General features: G+C 43.1%; 1 protein-coding gene across 1 annotated transcript in view; it reads left to right on the top strand.

Moving 5' to 3' along the window:
• The window catches only part of Lnpk (zinc-ribbon metal-binding protein lunapark), a 62,890-nt gene extending 52,533 nt beyond the window's left edge, over positions 1-10,357 (top strand). The window contains exon 9 of the mRNA XM_050178093.3: positions 8,618-10,357. Coding sequence (XP_050034050.1) covers positions 8,618-8,835 — 218 coding nt within the window. The 3' untranslated portion in view covers positions 8,836-10,357. The remainder of the gene's footprint in view (positions 1-8,617) is intronic.
• The last annotated feature ends 7,682 nt before the right edge of the window (positions 10,358-18,039 follow it).

Genomic DNA, 18,039 nt, shown 5'->3' with positions numbered 1-18,039 from the left:
CTGTGAAATCATCCGTACACTGACACAGAGTGTCACTCCTACATGACTGCTGTTCAAGATTGGTTGCTTCGATCTCTATAATTGAGATCTTATTAGAATGTTCTCTATCATATAATATGTTGTGTCCCTGTTAGTTACATCAAGCCAAGTCTCTAAAGCCAGTTTACAACTGTGTAAGGTGAATGTAGTTCCACACCCACTCCATCTAACCGAATCTGCACGCGCATTCGACAGTGATGTAAGCAGAACAATGGCGGATTAAAGTAGCAGTGTCTGTTCTAATCGTGTCCATCTAATCCAGTCAGTCTTTGCCTTTCAAGACAAGACGTAATAGACTACTGAAACACATATGTAGAATTATGACATTAGTTCAGCACAGGGAACTCTTCTAGGTAGCAGCCCTCGTTCAAATCCTTAATACTGACCTAAATGCAGTGATCATACATAAATGTGCTAAATGTAACGTATTAAATAGGCCTTACATACTTGCTTGAGTAATACCCCTGTCAAGTGGGCAAGTTAAGTGTACTTATGGGGAGTGCAGTCAGGACCTTGAGCGACACTTCAGGCTGTGCAGTGCTAAACAAGCAAACGGAGTGCACTGACGGTAAAAAAAGTTAATTGGTGACAGACTAAGAGCACATTTTTTGAAGGTGTCGATTAAAATGAAAAATACTTCTAAAAAGTGATTGTTTTACATTGTATTATAAATAAAAACAAACTTAATTGAGCTTTTCTCAGCAAAAAACAGAAAATTTTTTATTATAGGAGTGTTGCAAGTCAGTGCCAGCCGAGAGGAATGCCTAGCCAATCGAGAACAACATGGCGGCATGCGACGAGGCGGCATTTGATTCTGCTAGAACAGAGTATGAGCGACTTCTGTTAACGATTATTTTGTTAAAAGCTGTTCAGCAACTAAAATGCACTTCTGCGTCCTTTTTTTATATTTTGCATTTTGTACTATTGAAACCGCTGGCGGGGCGAGGCTACGCACTCGGCCAGCAAAGTGCGTTCTGTGAATGCACTCCGACCGGAGTGGTCTCTTCTGCAAGTGACACTCTAGTTGCGACATTTAGATTTGGCAAAGTGCACTTAAATCGAGTGACGCTCTCCATAAGTGCAGTTAACTTGCCTGCTTGACAGGGGTATAAGGCTTCTTCCTGGTTAGCAGTCTCACAGTTGTGAAAGACCCACAGGGATCTTTCAATTAAAAGCTGATCACTTTGCAGTGTTTCATGAGGACAAAGGAGAATCGTTTAATAAAGATGTGCCACTCCAGAATGGCATTGCCTCTGCTTAACGGTAGCTTCTGTACTGTTACGTGTTCTTTGCCCTTGTTTCCTTGCACTAAAACGTCAGAATGAGATATCGAACAACCACCTATAAAAATATAGCTTTGCTGTAGCAGAACATTTCTTGCGAATGATTTCATTTTTCATCAAAGCCAAAGCTCCAGATTGCACGGCAAAATTAGTGGGCATTCACTTAAGCTAGTAAATTTCTTTTTCTGGTATTCACTAAGGTCCAACCACCCTCTCAATTGAACTCATCCACCCGCTTAATTGCTCACTTACTATAATGAGGCACTCATTAATGAGTATGCTGACCAAGGTGCGGTTTAGATCGATTAAAAAAGTACTGACAGAAAATTTTGAAGTGCACATAACGCGTGAGATCAATATATGTGGGCACACGCATTGTCTGCAATATATCAATGGTGAATATAGCTTAGAACATATTAAAATCAATTTTAAAGTATGTGCACACAGCCAACTGCAAAACGTAGCGCATGGTGACATCGACATCAAAGAAGGATTGTAAACAGCCGAGAAAACACTACGTCACTAATACGGTGACGACTCCCGCCTGCAGGAAATCGTCGCCGCTGGACAACGAAAATGACGACAATGGTGGCGAGGATCGCAAAGCATGTGGAGGCATAGCAGACTAACTATCAATACGAAGTTCATGTGTGGGCATGTGCGCTGGCATGAGCGTTAGAGCATTCTCGAGACGTTATTGCGATCACGTGCCCAGCTGTGTTTACAGTCCTTCTCTGGCTCATCCAGTTGCTTTCTGAAACCGAAACTTGAACTGGTCACTACAAACAAGACTCCAAATAATTACCTGTTGTGCTCTGAAGTAAATGAGGTTTCATGCCATGATTACTGGGTCATTAGCTACTTACTAAAGCAGAAAAAGCCAGATTGAAATATTTTGTCAGTGTTCAAAGCTGGACGTCTCGTCATGAACCACAATTTAAATAAGTTGCATGTTCTCTACGAGCTACTACAAAACTTCAAAACATCTAGCAGGAAAACATCTACGTTCTAAGTCTGGAGCTCAGCAAAAAGACATCTACTGCAACTAGGCACACTCTCAAGCAATTAGGTAAGAAATAAGTCATCTGGTGACATTGTGCCAAAAAATTTTACTTAACCCAAAACATTTGAAACTGTGGTTCAAGGTAGTGGGCAAGTAAAGAAAAAAATTAGTGACGTTTCACTTAGTGAATGCAGGTTATGCACGAGCGTATGGATGCCGTGAACATGAACAGTGAGCACCGCGGTGTCAAAGCACAAACTGAAAGGGTGCAAACACAGTCGTGGATGCTACATTGATCTCGACAGTGCGACGCCTGTTGTGCCACAGGGAAAGCGCAAGTGCTAGACGTGCAAAGAAATGCTGCAAACATGCACAGCGAGCACCACGGCTTTGAAGCACAAACTGATATGGTGCAAACGCGGTCACGGACGCTACATTGATCTCGACAGTGCGACGCCTGTTGTGCCACAGGGAAGGAAGAAATGCTAGACATGCAAAGAATCGGCATGAACATTCACAGCAAGCACCACGGCATCAAAAGCACAAACTGAAATGGCGCAAACACAGTTGCAGACACTAAATTGATCTCGACGGTGCAACACCTGTTGTGCCACAGGGAAAGTGCAAGTGCTAGACGTGCAAAGAAATGCCGCAAACATGCACAGCGAGCACCACGGCTTTGAAGCACAAACTGATATGGTGCAAACGCGGTCACGGACGCTACATTGATCTCGACGGTGCGACACCTGTTGTGCCACAGGGAAAGCGCTAGTGCCATACGTGCAAAGAAACGCTGCAAATGTGCACAGCGAGCACCACGGCGTCGAAGCACAAACTGATATGGTGCAAACGCGGTCACGGACGCTACATTGATCTCGATGGTGCAATGCCTGGTTTGCCACAGGGAACACACCATTGCTTTACATGCAAAGAAGAGACACCGCGAACATGCACAACAAGCACCGCAGCGTCTAAGGAAAACACTATGCATGAAGGCGTGCTTTCTTGTAAAAACGTGGCCTGTTTCGTGGGCCAACCTTTTTTTATTGTTCTGCACTTTTAATATTTCAGTCTGAGAAGATTTGTTTCATGACATTTGTTTGCAGGCTGTCATTCTCAAGATTCCAAGAATAACTTTGTAAAGAATGCAAGACAAAGTATGAGCAACTTTGCCGCATAGAATGCTTCGCGGCCTCAGACAAACACCGCCAATCTGAAGAGCTGGCCAGTTACGCTTGAATGTAAAAGAAGGCTACTCAGCGCCAAAAGTGTGCATTACTTTGTCTTGGAATACAGTTTATACACTCTTAGGCAAAGCTACACCCTTTGGGGTGTATCTCTGCCACACAACAATAATCGTCATCTGCCTTGCTTGCGTTTCTTTTCTTGAAAACGCTGCACCCGCTACTTTCCTGTCGGGAATGCTATGTCATGCTAATAACGCACATGCTCCTAATTACTGGGAAGTACCGAGCTCACCGTGTTAAAGAAAGGAAATGCAGATGACAATTATTGTTCGACAAAAGTGTGTGATTTTGCTTAAGAGTGTAGCCTTGCCTTCTAGTACACACACCGCACAGCAATGCTCGCACCATTTAGACAAGGTGTAAGTGTAATGAGCTTGGAAGAATGGATATGCAATGCTTAAGTGTTCTCTAAAGCTTTGACCAAAGCTTTGTGTGGATCACCCAGTCATTTTTGACAGCCACCAAGATAGCAGCTTGATACACTGCACTACGTGCTGTCATTGTACATTGTATAAAAAACACAGTGGAGGCAACCTGTGGCAAGTGATGGGAGTGTTGCCATGTGATTAACAAAGCATCTATGAACGGCAAATTGGTTTTGTGGGTGGAGCTTGTGCTGAATTCTTAGGTTGTCGTCGACTGTATCATCATTTCATTCCATAGTTTTTCAGCTACTCATCATCATCAGCCTGTTTTATGTCCACTGCAGGATGAAGGCCTCTCACTGCGATCTCCAATTACCCCTGTCCTGCGCCAACCGATTCCAACTAGCACCCGCGAATTTCCTAATTTCATCGCTCCACCTGGTCTTCTGTCGTCCTCGATTGTGTTTCCCTTCTTTTGGTAGCCATTGTGAAACCCTAATGGTCCAACGGTTATCTAACCATCACATTACATGACCTGCCCAGGTCCATATTTTTTCTCTTGATGTCAATTAGAATATCGTCTATACCCGTTTGCTCTCTAATCCAAACCGCTCTCTTTCTGTCTCTTAACGTTATGCCTAGCAATCTTCATTCCATCGCTCTTTGCGCAGTCCTTAACTTGTTCTCAAGCTTCTTTGTCTTAAGATGACCACAATTCGTGCTTCATTACCACCGGCCATTTTTTATTCCGTCTACGTAGACAATGTACAAATAGGTTTCAAATCCTGCAACCTTACAGTGCGTGAGAGAAAAGTACAGCAGGGCTTAAACAAGGTGTCCAAGTGGGCTGACCAAAGTGGATTTAAAATCAACCCCCAAAAAAGTTAGAGTTCTCTTTATAAGAAAGAGAGGCCTGGTTCCAGATCCTTGTGTGGAACTGGGCGGACAACAAATTCTTGTCAACAGGGAGCACAAATTTCTAGGTGTTATACTTCACTCCAGGCTTACTTTCATTTTGCACATAAAATGTCTTAAAGCAACATGTCTAAAAACAATGAACTTACTCAATATCCTATCCCACACAATATATGGTAGCGACAGGAACTGTTTACTGAATCTTTACTGGAGCCTAGTTCGATCACGAATAGACTATGGTGCCATAGCATATCACTCTGCCACACCGAGTGCGCTAAAGACGTTAGACCCCGTTCATCATCTCGGTATCTGCCTGGCCACTGGCGCATTTTGAACAAGCCCTGTCGAAAGTCTGTATGTAGAGTCAGATGAGTGGTCACTCCATTTTCAGAGAACATACGTGAGCTTCACCTATTTTCTCAAAGTGCGCTCTAATAAGGAACATCCCTGCTTCACAACCGTTAACGACTTGACATGTGAAACACTTTTTTGTAATAGACCCTCTATGAGACTTCCTTTGTCATGGCGTGCAAGAAAACTTAGTGAGCAAATGGATGTCCCAGTTATCAAACATCACCTAATGCCTCCAGCTAAGCTATTACCGCCCTGGGAGTGGCAGGTGATAGACTGTGATGTATCCTTTGTAGAGGTCACAAAGCACGCACCTGACCTCGAAATCGCTATGCATTTCCGTGAACTTCAATCGAAGTACTCCTGTTCCAAATTCTACACAGACGCGTCAAAATCATATACTGGTGTATCTTTTACTGGCGTTGGTCCCTCTTTTTCTAAATTTGATGTATTGAATTCGCAAACAAGTATTTTCACTGCAGAAGCCTATGCAGTACTGTCTGCAGTAAAACATATAAAGAAATTAAAACTCGACAGAGCAATAGTATTCATAGACTCGCTAAGTCTTGTAAAAGCGTTAATTTCTTTACAAATGCATACAAATCCTGTTTTCATTGAACTTTACTCACTCTTATGCAATATTTATCTATCACATAGACATGTAGTAATATGCTGGGTACCTAGCCATAGTGGTATCGAGGGTAATGTACTAGCTGATAAAATGGCCACATCACTCACATCACTAGCTATTATTCCTATGGCTGCTGTCCCTGTCACAGACTTGAAGCCTTTCTTACGAAAGAAACTGCGAAAACACTGGCAACGCATGTGGAACGCAGAAATAAATAATAAACTGCATGTTATAAAGCCACAGTTAGGTTTTTGGCCCTCCCCAACAAAATCACGGCGAACAGATGTCCTATTCTGTCGTCTCAGAATAGGGTACACATTTGGTACCCACAATTTTCTGCTTACTAGAAATTAACCTCCAACCTGTGGTCGATGTGGTGAGAGGCTTACCGTCCTCCACGTCCTCTTGGAGTGTCGCAAAACCGAATCTGAGAGAAAGAAACATTTTCCTCTTGCATATCTATATTGCGTCCCTCTTCACCCGGCTGTGTTTCTTGGTAAAGAGTCGTTTTTTAACACCTAAGCAGTCCTCAATTTCTTAAATGATGCTGTCCTACATGTTCTGCGCCCATTAAATTCGTAGCGCATCCTCTTTCCAGAGGATGCCACGGTGATAGTTGTTTTGTAAAGCACATGGCTCCAGGCCCTTGTGTCGTAAGGGCTCTAATGAAGCAGTGGTGCTCTAGTCAATTTTAGCATTTTACATATTTTGTATATTGTGTCATTATTTTGCAATGCACCTTAGTGCTCATAGTACACATCATTTGTCATCGCCATAATCTTATTACACATAGACTTTATGCACTTTAGAGCGACCATTTTTAAGGCCCCTTTACCACCACGTCACATCAACTTCATAGAAGTCATAACTCCACTGCAATATCAACACTGGCTTGGTGCTCTTTGGTCATACCTGGCCCTTGCGCTACTAAACACTACACATTCATTCAAGTTTCTTTGTCAGTCTCCAAGTCTCTGCCTCATATGTCAGCACTGGTAAAATGCAGGTTGTACACCTTCCTTTTCAATGATAATGGTAAGCTTCCAGTCACGAGCTGGTAATGTCTGCCGTATGCGATCCAACCCATTTTTATTCTGTGAATTTCCTTCTCATGATCAGGGTTCCCTGTGATTAGTTTATCTAGGTAAACGTACTCCTTCACACACTGTAGAGGCCGACTGGCGATCCTGAACTCTTGTTCCTTTGCCCGGTTACTTATCATTATCGCTGCTTACTATATCATTATATTTATCATTATATTACCGCTGCTTTTACTATATCTTCGAGATTGCTGATGATATTACCCTGCCTATCTTTCAGTGCATACATCTTGGTTTGTCCTATGCCAAGTTTCCTTCTCACTGATTTCAGGCTGCGTCCCTTTTTTACGGCTTCAGTCTTTCTCACGTTACAGTTTCGAATATCACTTATTTTCGCCTTGTTGATCAGTTTTGACAGTTTCACAAATTCTACCTTATTTCTTGAGTTGGACACTTTCATTTTTTGTCGTTTCTTTATTAGGTCCTTTGTTACTTGGGAGAGTTTGCCTACTGGTTGCCTTGGTGCCTTGCCTCCCACTTCCATTGCTGCCTCTGAAACCAACCTAGTAACGGTTTCATTCATTAGCTCTTTGTCATCATCATGTCTCTGTTCTAAGGCTCATATTTGTTTGCAAGTACCAGCCTGAATTTGTGTGCTTTTACCCTTACTGACTCTAGGTTGACCTGTTTCTTCTTGACCAATTTTGCTCGTTCTCTCTTCAAATTGAGGTGAATCCTTGCCCTCACTAAGCTATGATCACTGCACTTCACCCTACCTAACACTTCTACATCCTGCACTATGCTGGGATCAGCAGAAAGTATGAAGTCAATTTCATTTCTTGTTTCACCTTTAAGGCTTTTCCAGGTCCACTTTCTGTTGCTACCCTTCCTGAGAAAGGTGCTCATTATTCAAAGCTTATTCCTTTCTGCGAATTCTACCAGCATCTCTCCTCTAGCATTCCTAGAATCGACCCCATAGTGGCCAATTGCTTGTTCACCAGCCTGCTTTTTCCCCACTTCTGAATTTAAATAGCCCATTACTACAGTATACTTAGTTTACACTTTTCTCATTGCTAATTCAACATCTTCATAAAACTGATCTACTTCCTCATCATCGTTACTGGATGTTGGTGCGTAGGTTCGTACTACCTTTATTTTATACCTCTTATTAAGTTTGATTACGACTACAGCTACCGTCTCATTAATGCTGTAGAATTCATCAATGTTGCCCGCTATGTCCTTATGGATTAGGAATCCTACCCCGTATTGCTTCTTATCTAGGAGACCTCTATAGCAAAGGACATGTCCATTATTCAGCAATGTATAAGCCTCACCAGTTCTTCTAATCTCACTAAGGCCGGTGATATCCCAAACAATGTCTGATAGTTCTTCAAAGAGTCCAGCTAAGCTAGCCTCACTTGAGAGGGTTCGGGTGTTAAACGTTGCAAGGATCAGTTTCCATTGGTGGCCTGTCCGGACCCAGAGATTCTTAGCACCTTCTACTGCGTTACAGGTCTGATCTTCGCCTTGGTCAGGTGCTCTGAGCTGCTGGGGACTGAGGGCCATTGGGTAATTGAGTGAGCCATTTGGGAGGGGGTGGCCGAATACTGCACCAGGGAGGCCAATTCCTGTTCTTGTGCGGGAGTGTCTTGTTGAAGCTTAGTGGACCTTCCTAATTTGGTTGTACCTGGACTTTGCATTTAGTATGACATTAAGTAATTTCTTGCTCTCTCTTTAATGCAGAAGATGCAGATGAAACAGACATGGAAACATGCGACGAAGGCTTCGAGAGCAAGGTGGTGAAGGATGAAGGCGCGCCGGACGACAGCCTTCCTGCCGCGAAAATCTTGCCAGTTGATGCCTCGGGCGACATTTTGGGCCTCCACGAGATTGCCCGCCAGCCAAAGCAGGCTGTCGTGGCTCCGCTGCCCAAGAACCCGCAATGCAAAAAGGATGACTAGACCACCGGTCACCTTAGATGTGCCTTAAAATTTTTTCTTATAGCTCCTACTACTAACCAAGACAGAGACATGTTGCTGTGTAGTATGTATGGAGCGCCGAGATAAAATCGTGCTGCCATGAATCTTGGTAAGAGATTAATGAAGTATGCCGAACATTTGTAGCCCTTGTGTTGGATGAGTGTTGCTCTTGGGGAGGGGGGTAATATGTTTGTGCACGTGTTGTTGCTAGCAATCTCCCAATTTTTTTGTGGCTCTGTACAGTTAGCATTAAAACTGAATGTCCAATAATCATGAGTAGAATAGTAAATTATATGTCCCATTTTATGTCAGGCTTCTCCTTCTTTTATTGCTTTTCTGTGGCCTGTACAGTTAAGGGGTCTCATTGAATGTCTTCCCTTTTTTTAAATTAATCTACATTTTATGCTCAAAACGAACGTTTGCATGTTTGTTGCTGTAAAGTCCCACAACATAGCCTTCTGCACTTAACGAATATTCAATGTGCAGCGGTCATTGATCGCTGTGCCAGCTGTTGCACAGGTCATTAGGATGCATTTCTTTTTTTCTTGCAAGTGAAAAATTTTTCTGGTAATGTTGCACTGTCCATAAGGTGCTGCACAATTTGCATTCAGTACTGGCATTTTAGGAGGCCTTCGTTAACTGCAGCCCGGGTCACGACCTGTGCCATGGTTAGTTTATAACTCTGTCGGGTGCTGCAATACATGGCTACACGTGCAACTAGTGTAGATTTGCTACAATTCAAACTCTAATACTTAATGGAAAATTACTACTATTTCGAACAAGCCTAAATTTTGCAGTAAATATTGACCTTCTGGCTTCCCAAAGCCGAGGAATATATGTGAGAATTGTCTGACAAGAGGACACACCTATACAGCATGAGCAGCCTAATGTGTTCTTGTTTGATATTCAGGATGCCTTGCATCTTGACCTGTGTCACAACAATACGGTGTCATTGACCAGTTTATACAAATTTCAACTGGATCATGCGAATATCAATCAGTGCTCCTGTTTCACTCGTACATCTGTTCAAACAAGACTTGTGTGTGCTGTACATGCAATGGCCTCATGGTTATGTTTCGGGCCATATTTTATCGAACTTCAAATAAATTGAACTTTTGCGCATTTGAACGAAACTCTTCTTGTCTCTAGGAGTTTGAATTGATGCAAAGTCATCTGTTTCATGCATGCATGGCAAAACGAATTGCAATGAATTGAATTTTATGGACATTATCTTATTGGTTGCAGAAAAACATGATAAACATTAAATATCATGCACTGTAAAATAAACGTGGGCTATTGTTGCTCTGTAACTGCTGGTTTAGATCATGGCTCTCACTTCTTTAGTCCATTATTTAAAGAAAGAAAAAACCTCCTCATTCTAGATTTTTCTTTTTTTTTTCACTTAAACTGTTCTGTGTGCCTTATTTGAGAGTCTTTTTTTTATTATTGTTTGGACTGTTTTATGTGCCTTGTTTTAAGATCGAATAAATCTGTGCAGAAAACATTTTGCTTGCTGAACACGCATGACAGAATTATGTTTGACATGTTTACCGGCAATGGCATGTTTTGCAGGCAGCGAAAAAGATGCCACGTTTTTTGGGTGTGTCATCTGCTTCAGGAATTCGCGAAGCACGTAAAAGGTGTGGATGCGAGTTACAGGCTTTTTCGAACCTGCAAGGTCATTTCGCTGCATCACACGCTGCATTACCGTGAAGCTGCACCACACGTTGATGAAGAGCCGTAACAACAAAAAGTCGCAGCTTCACCCAAAAGGCAAAGCATCAATTGTGATAACAAATTAGTAGACAGCCATAATAAGTAAGGATAGTAGTTTCATCGGCCGTATAAACTTGTAAATGCTCGCTTACTGACTAAACAAGCATGGTTTCAGTGCGCACAGGCAAACATGCACACATCGCACCCAAATGACCGCGGACACTCGCTGTTAAAATGCTGTCCTGAGGAAGCACGGCAGCAGCAGCGAGTCAAGTGACCTTTGTGCTTTCTATCCCTGCAACGCAAAGTGAGCGGCAAGAACACAGTACACGTAAGCTCCGAGCCATCAGCCCACCTAGTCTCTGTCCACAAAGCAGATCACTTTGAGGACAGCATGTATACGAGGCGTGGCAAAAGTGTGGTTAGTGCATATCTCTTCTCTCTGGTCCACTCTTTGCAGGTGCACGAAGGAGCGGCACAGGCCGCTGAAACTTCTTAAGCTAATGACTAAGTAAAGTGCACGTGAATGTCGCCATGTGACTCATTGCAAGCTATGTCGCAATTGGTAGTCGTTCTACTTGTCGATTACAGCTTCGTTGTCCAATCACCTCCACAGCGTGGACAGCAGTTTTCTTACACGTTTCATATATATATTGTCACGATCACCAATACAGTTGACTGCTTCATCCCATGAAGACGAAATGCCACTCCTAGGTGTTCTTGATACGGCTGCCATTGCACACCAACAATGTGATGTCCCTGAATAGCTTGCCCTTATTAATTTTTTAGACGTACGAACACCCAAGGCACCTGGAATTTTTTCAAGAGGACTGTCATTGTTTTGTTTACACAACAATGTTCTCCACAAAAGGAACTTTTCACCCATCAGATGCAGCTATTTACTGGTCGTTCCTACACCTCTTCGAAGTAAAGTACTCCAAGCATGTCACAACAAGGTCATTTATGACCACTTAGGCTACACGGTGATATTGAACAGAGTATGACAAAGGTACTACTGGCAAAGACTCGCCATGGCCATCAAATATCGCGTATAGACTTGCCTCATTTGCCAGAGGCCCAAGTCATCCCCAGCAAGACCAGCTGGCCTGCTACAACCCATTCAGGTCCCACGGACATCATTTGACCAGATTAGAACGAATGTTTTGGGCCAATTTGCTGCGTCTAGTGCAGGAAAGCGCCGGGTTCTTCACCCAATATACATCGGCACAGGTGTAATGCACGTAACACGTCTACGCATCGAACTACAAAAATGTATGTAGGAACGATTCAATCTTTAATGCTGACATCCTTTGATTACCGTTCTGCGCGCATTCAAACCTACCTCATTTAAGACATATTACTGACACGCTGCTGCGTGCAAAGGTTACAACCAGAACCGTAGCCTCCTAGGCTATGCCAGAACACGTTCTACTCTAGCGACTAAGACGCCGAATCTAAAACAGTTCTCGATGCGGCGCTGCCAAAATGCTAGGGCGGCAGTCTTGCGCCGCCAGAAGAGGAAATTACACTCAGGAATAACGTACGAAAAAAAAAAATGTAAGTCACTTCCGTGCGTACTAACAACGCGAGAGAACTAGCAAGGTGCCACTCTGAAGCGCATGCGCAGTTTGTTGCTTTCGATGAAGCCGCCAGCTTCCAGATCTCGAACACTACCCAACGCGCTGCTGGACCACATGTACTCCACTTGTTCACCCACAATACTCCAAGGTGTACCCAATTTAAGCCAAGAAACGTCGTGGCACGCTCTCGCGTCCAATTTGGCATATTTCGGATGAAGGAACCGCAACAAGAACCTCTTAACCAAAGGTAAGCCGGTTGTGGTCCCAAGAGAGCTTTTGAACGCAAACACCTTCATGTATAGGGAACCGGCCGTCGGTGACGAACGTAGCTCTGCACTGAGTATGTATCCGAAGCCGGATTGGCGAGCTGTGCAGTCACATCGACCAATACAGATGCTCGCTTGCTCTTGCCCGCTACTGAAAATTGACCAGTTTTCTATAATGCACTCACAGCACTCAGCTATGTCGTTCACAGTGGTCTCGAGCTTTGGATGAGAGACCAACACCTGCCTGAAGCGATTCCCTGGTACTGTCGGTTGGACAGTGGCTGTCGTTTGTTCCTCGCTCGTCGCCGACGATCCGCCGGGTGCCTCCAGCGATGCTTGTAGCCGCCCGTGACCGACAGTAGCACGTGGCCATTTACGTTCTTCAGGTGAAGTTTGTGCCACATTACCTTTTAATGCGCGCATCATGCGCTCGTATTCCTGTTTTAGAATGCATTTGTTCCTATCGAGGACACCTCGGATCTTGCCCACCGAAAAATGTACGTTAGCACTGCTTGCCCAACTCGACTGCCGCGCGGCATCGTCTATGGCGCGAGCAACAACTGTCGACACGCCCATCAACAGAGCTTCTCTCTCGGCGATAGCTTGCTGTTCGAACGACTCGAGCGCTGCCTGCAGGCGCTCGTTCTCTTCGGTGATCGTTCTCAGTGCTTCCCTCACTTCTCGCATATCAATGCCGCCGTTAGAGTGCTGTATGGTTGTATGCGGTATGGAGTACCCAACGCAGCCCGAGTACAGATGATCCACGATGTTCCGTTGCAGCACTTTTTCAGCGCACCTTAAGCAGCTGACGCCGAAACGAAGGCTCTCCCACGAGGCACAGGTGGCACGATTTTTAATAAGAGAATGTTGTGCTGAGGCATGGTGCACCAACCATAGTAATCACAGACAGAAACCACATTTACGGCAGTGCTTTTAGACAATGTCCTGAAGCTCAGTGGAACAACTTGCCGCAAGATGACAGCCTACCATCCGCAAACCAACTGACTCACAGAGCATCTAAACAAAATGTTTGATGACATGCTTTTGATGTATGTGGATGTCAGACACAAAAATTGGGATGAGATCCCGCCCTATATAACTTGCCTACAACATCGCTAAGCAAGAAATAACACTGATGACTCCATTTAGCCTTGTTCACGGATGAGAAGTACGGACGATGTTGGATGCAATACTCGCATACGCATGCAATGGCGCTGACACGAATGCAGATGTGTTTATGCAATGTGCCAAGGAATCTAGACAGCTCGCACGCATATGGAAATGCCAACAGCAAGAATATGATGCAGGCCACTACAATGCTCGCCAGAGACCAGTAACCTACGAAACTGGCGACAGAGTGGGTTCGGACACCCACCTGAACACTAGGACTATCCGTGAAGCTATGGGAGCGCAACTTAGTCTATTTGCTCCCCCACTTCTGTAGGAGGACGCTATTGGCTGCACACTGGTAAATCCAACAAAACAGCAGCTGAGGCCAGGTTTTCTTTCATAATAGCGCCTGCATAAGTATGCTTTTCTCGTTACATATATCTTGCTTTGGCAGGTAGGATTGCCTTTTGGTCCTCACTGCCATGCACTGTAGCAGATGATGCTCGGCTGGCTTCACAAAGCAGTTAAGTGTATATGGTTCTTCGCGGTGCGGGCCATCTGTGGGATGCGCCTTGCACTCACCTTGACACTATTACCGAGAAGTCCTAAACGAGTTTCACCCTACGCTGCTTCGGGGCCGTCTAACCTAACCATCTCGAAAACACAAAATCGACTTTGCTTTTGAAAATTTATTGGTTTGTAATCAATGTAGTCTTTTTAGTGTTTTTTCGCTACGTTATAGTGACTTTCTTACGCTTAGCAACAAAGTTTTCTATTTAGCGTCTTCAATGAACAACTAGTGAAATTCCAGCCACATTGAAGTTGGGAAATTTGCGCCAAGAATGACCTTTTAACCTTTTAGAATGCAGTTTATTATTCAAAAGTTACATGTAAGTGCCAGAAACTCATGACGCATAGGCGACATGACCATGATGAAGAAACAGTTGGCATCACATTGATAGTCTTCACACTGTGATTGTGCTTCACAGCACAGTGGTCATCACTGGGCTCGCAAAATTGACTCTTCTTGTCTATTAAGAAAAGCGATTTGATTGTGCTTGTAAGCTGAGGGTTCTGTGGTATCACTAAATGGTTCGATTTGTGGACGTTTGCAAGCATAGCAGTAAATTATTCCACCAAAACCAATAGAAATAAATTCTATGTTCAGATCTTGAACACAGCAGGTGAATAAGACTGACCGACTGTATAGAAAGGCATATATATTGAAGAAGCTACGGTCGTTGACGCGAATATGAACTCATTATTTCCGTTTCTCACGGCTTTTGGACCAATCAATATTTCACGGCGGGTTTCAGGTAGACCGAGGGCAGAAACAGAGTATTCGACCTGGAATCGTCGTTGCCGTATTAACAACATGCTGCCAAGCACATTCCACAGAATCTAGTCTCTTATTACGAACGTCGACAACCAGCAAAATTGGGGAATAATGTAGACTAAGCGCCTTTTTGTGCTAAGTATATTATTTGTGTTCTTTTGAATTGTGTTTGTAACCTTAAAATCTGAAAGTAAACGCAGAATTTAAGCTGTATTATCAGTTATGTAAATATATCAATAAGACAAAAGCCCTCTACATCCTGCTGACAAATTCACTATCCGTACCTGCACGGACATTAGACAAACACAGAACATCTAGATAAATGATTTACTTCACGTTAACTTATACTCTAGTGTTCCAAAACGCCTACACTATGTGAAATCCAGTTGACAGTTCTAGTGACAATTTTTGTGAATTTTTTCTGTCACTTCAGCGACACACTCAAGCTTATAGCAACACTGGACTGTAATGGTTCAATTCATTAGGTGTGATTGATAACCATATCTCTCAATGACGCATTTTTGAGCCTCGTTCAATACAGTGGTAATCTGAAAATTTTCTGTGTGTGTGTGTGTATGTGTGTGCGTATAGTTTGCAGGAGTATGTTTACATAGGTCAATTAATTACTCATAGGAGACCCTGATCATGACAAGGAAATTTACAGATTAAATAAATATGGGTTGGAGTGCATACGGCAGGCATTAACAAATCCTGACTGGCAGCTTACCACTGTCACTGAAAAGAAAAGTGTACAATCATTGCATTCTACCGGTGCTAACATATGACGCAGGAACTTGGAGGCTAACAGTGAAGCTCCAAGACAAGTTAAGGACCGTGCAAAGAGCTATTGAACGAAAAATGTTATGTGTAATGTTAAGAGAGAGGAAGAGAGTGGTGTGAATCGGAGAGCAAAGAGGGATAGCCAATATTTTTGCTGACATTAACACAAAAAATGGAGCTGGGCAGGCCATATTTAATGCGTAGGGTATATGACGAGTGGACCATTAGTTACATAATGGATGCCAAGGGAAGGAAAGCACAGTCGAGGACGGCAGAAAATTAGGTGGGGTGTTGAAACTAGGAAGTTTGTAGGCTTAAGTTGGAATCGGCTGAGATTGCAAGGAGACGCTGTCGTCCTGCAGTGGGCATAGATAGGCTAATGTATATACAAGGTGTCCCAGCTAACTTTAGTCAGAGTTTAAAAATATGCAAATGCTACGTAGCTGGACAGAACAAGCTGTTTGCCATCACTTGGAGTTGTTCAAACTATTTTTTAATTCTGCCTCATTCAATAATTAGTGTTAATCAGCTTCTCAAATATTATAATTAGATGAAAAGTTTGAATAATAAAATTGTAGAGCGACATGAGAAACTCCCGATACAGCTTTCTGTTTCTCAATACGTGCTACATAATTTTTCCGAGCATGAAGGATGCCTGCGAATACACGCAAAGAGCCTCAAGCAGCCAGTCGTGCAGCAATTTCAACCAACCAGGTCATAACTTTGATGAACTTAAAGCTCAACATCCTGCAGTCAAATTTCTGTTCTGCTTGCAACAGAAAATACAGAGAAGCATACCTCGTCCATAAGTTCAAGAACAAATAGGCATGAACGTTTCAAAGGGAGCTTTAGAATCTATTTGCTATGCTAAATTTCAAGCTATAGGCAACAGCACTCGACTATTTTTCATTGGGTTGATTAGTGTCTTTCTTTTTTCTCCTGTTCATTTTTTAAAATTTATATTTGTTACATTTTAATCATTTCTTTTCCACGACCGCTATTTTCTGCCACTTCTTTTATTCTCGCTTTCAGAGAGATGATAGCTCACTGACGTCCAGCGGAGCAGATAATCCCCCCTATCGTTAAGGCTCGTTCCACGAAAAACACGGCCAGCTGAAACACGGCAGTGTCACTAGCCTTGTGCACAGCAGTCCTTTTTTCTCAATTCTACGCCGTCGCCGCTAGCACACATTCGCTCGTTGCCGCACCCACCCGCCTTACCCCCTCTTCCCTTTAGAAGAACCCTACATATATATACTGTGCCGAGGAAAGCATATGTCGCCTTGAAAAAGACAAGCCCACTTGTTGAAATGTTGGCTTATGCTTTTACCTTGTTCTCGTTTTGCCCATAGTAACAATAATGTTCCACAACTTTCAATATAGTTGTTCTCTTTGTTTACTTTTAGGGTCTTTTCACTGCTTCTGCTCTAAAATTCTTGCTCTCAGCCACCTTTTGCATGCATGAGAATGTGTATAATGCCAATATCTAGGCCTTGCTATAATTTACAGGAATTTTAGTCATGTCAATTTTAAAATGACGCTTGTCAATGTTCAAATTACGATAGTTGAGATTAAAGATTTATGCTTTAATTGATAAATCCATAAGAAATTAAATCTGTGCACTAATTTTCAGTCAGTTGTCTATGAAGAGCAATATATAGCCTGTTTTATAACACACTCCTAGGCCTGGTATGAAGCACCTAACCTTACCGGATAAGGCATTGAGAAACAAAGCATACTTGAAAATTGGAGATTAAACTGTATATTTTCTATAAATTTCATCATTAGCTTTACTAATGGATTAAAAATGGATCTCGGGGCCGCATGTTTCCCTAACTTACCAAACCAAGTAAGTCACTATTATGGATGCTCTACTTCTTTTTTCTTTTTTTTGAGCCTGCCTGTAAATCAAAGTGTGTATTACACAAACGTTTTTTGCATTCTGCCTCCATCAGAATGCAGCCACCATGGTTGGGAATCAAACCCATGACCTCAAGCAGAGCAGAACAGCATGGTCGCATATTGGTGTTGGTATATGTCTTGTGCCCGTGCAGCCCCAGTGATAGACATGTAGATAGATCATAGCAGAAGGAGACGCCTTGCAAGGCTTCTCTTGTGTACGTTTTAGTTGACAGAAGTACTTGAGGAAGTATCAAGGAAAGTAAATCACATAACTGTGATTCTTTGGAACTGCAATTCTTTGGACAATGTGTATTGGCACTTTTCACTTGACGGTCTTGCAAACTTGCACTGAGTACACTAGAGAGCCTGGCCTTGGTTTTTAGCTACTGCTGCCCAAGATCTTAAACAGTGCGCAGGACTTCGCTCTTTTTGTTCGCACAGATTCCCTCTACTACCACACACATTTTTCAACAAAGTTAACACAGTAAGGCTGGCA

Source organism: Dermacentor andersoni, chromosome 5, assembly GCF_023375885.2.
Source record: "Dermacentor andersoni chromosome 5, qqDerAnde1_hic_scaffold, whole genome shotgun sequence".
Taxonomy (NCBI): Eukaryota; Metazoa; Arthropoda; class Arachnida; order Ixodida; family Ixodidae; genus Dermacentor; species Dermacentor andersoni.
Note: the sequence above shows the minus strand (reverse complement) of the source record. Positions and strands in the feature narration are given on the sequence as shown.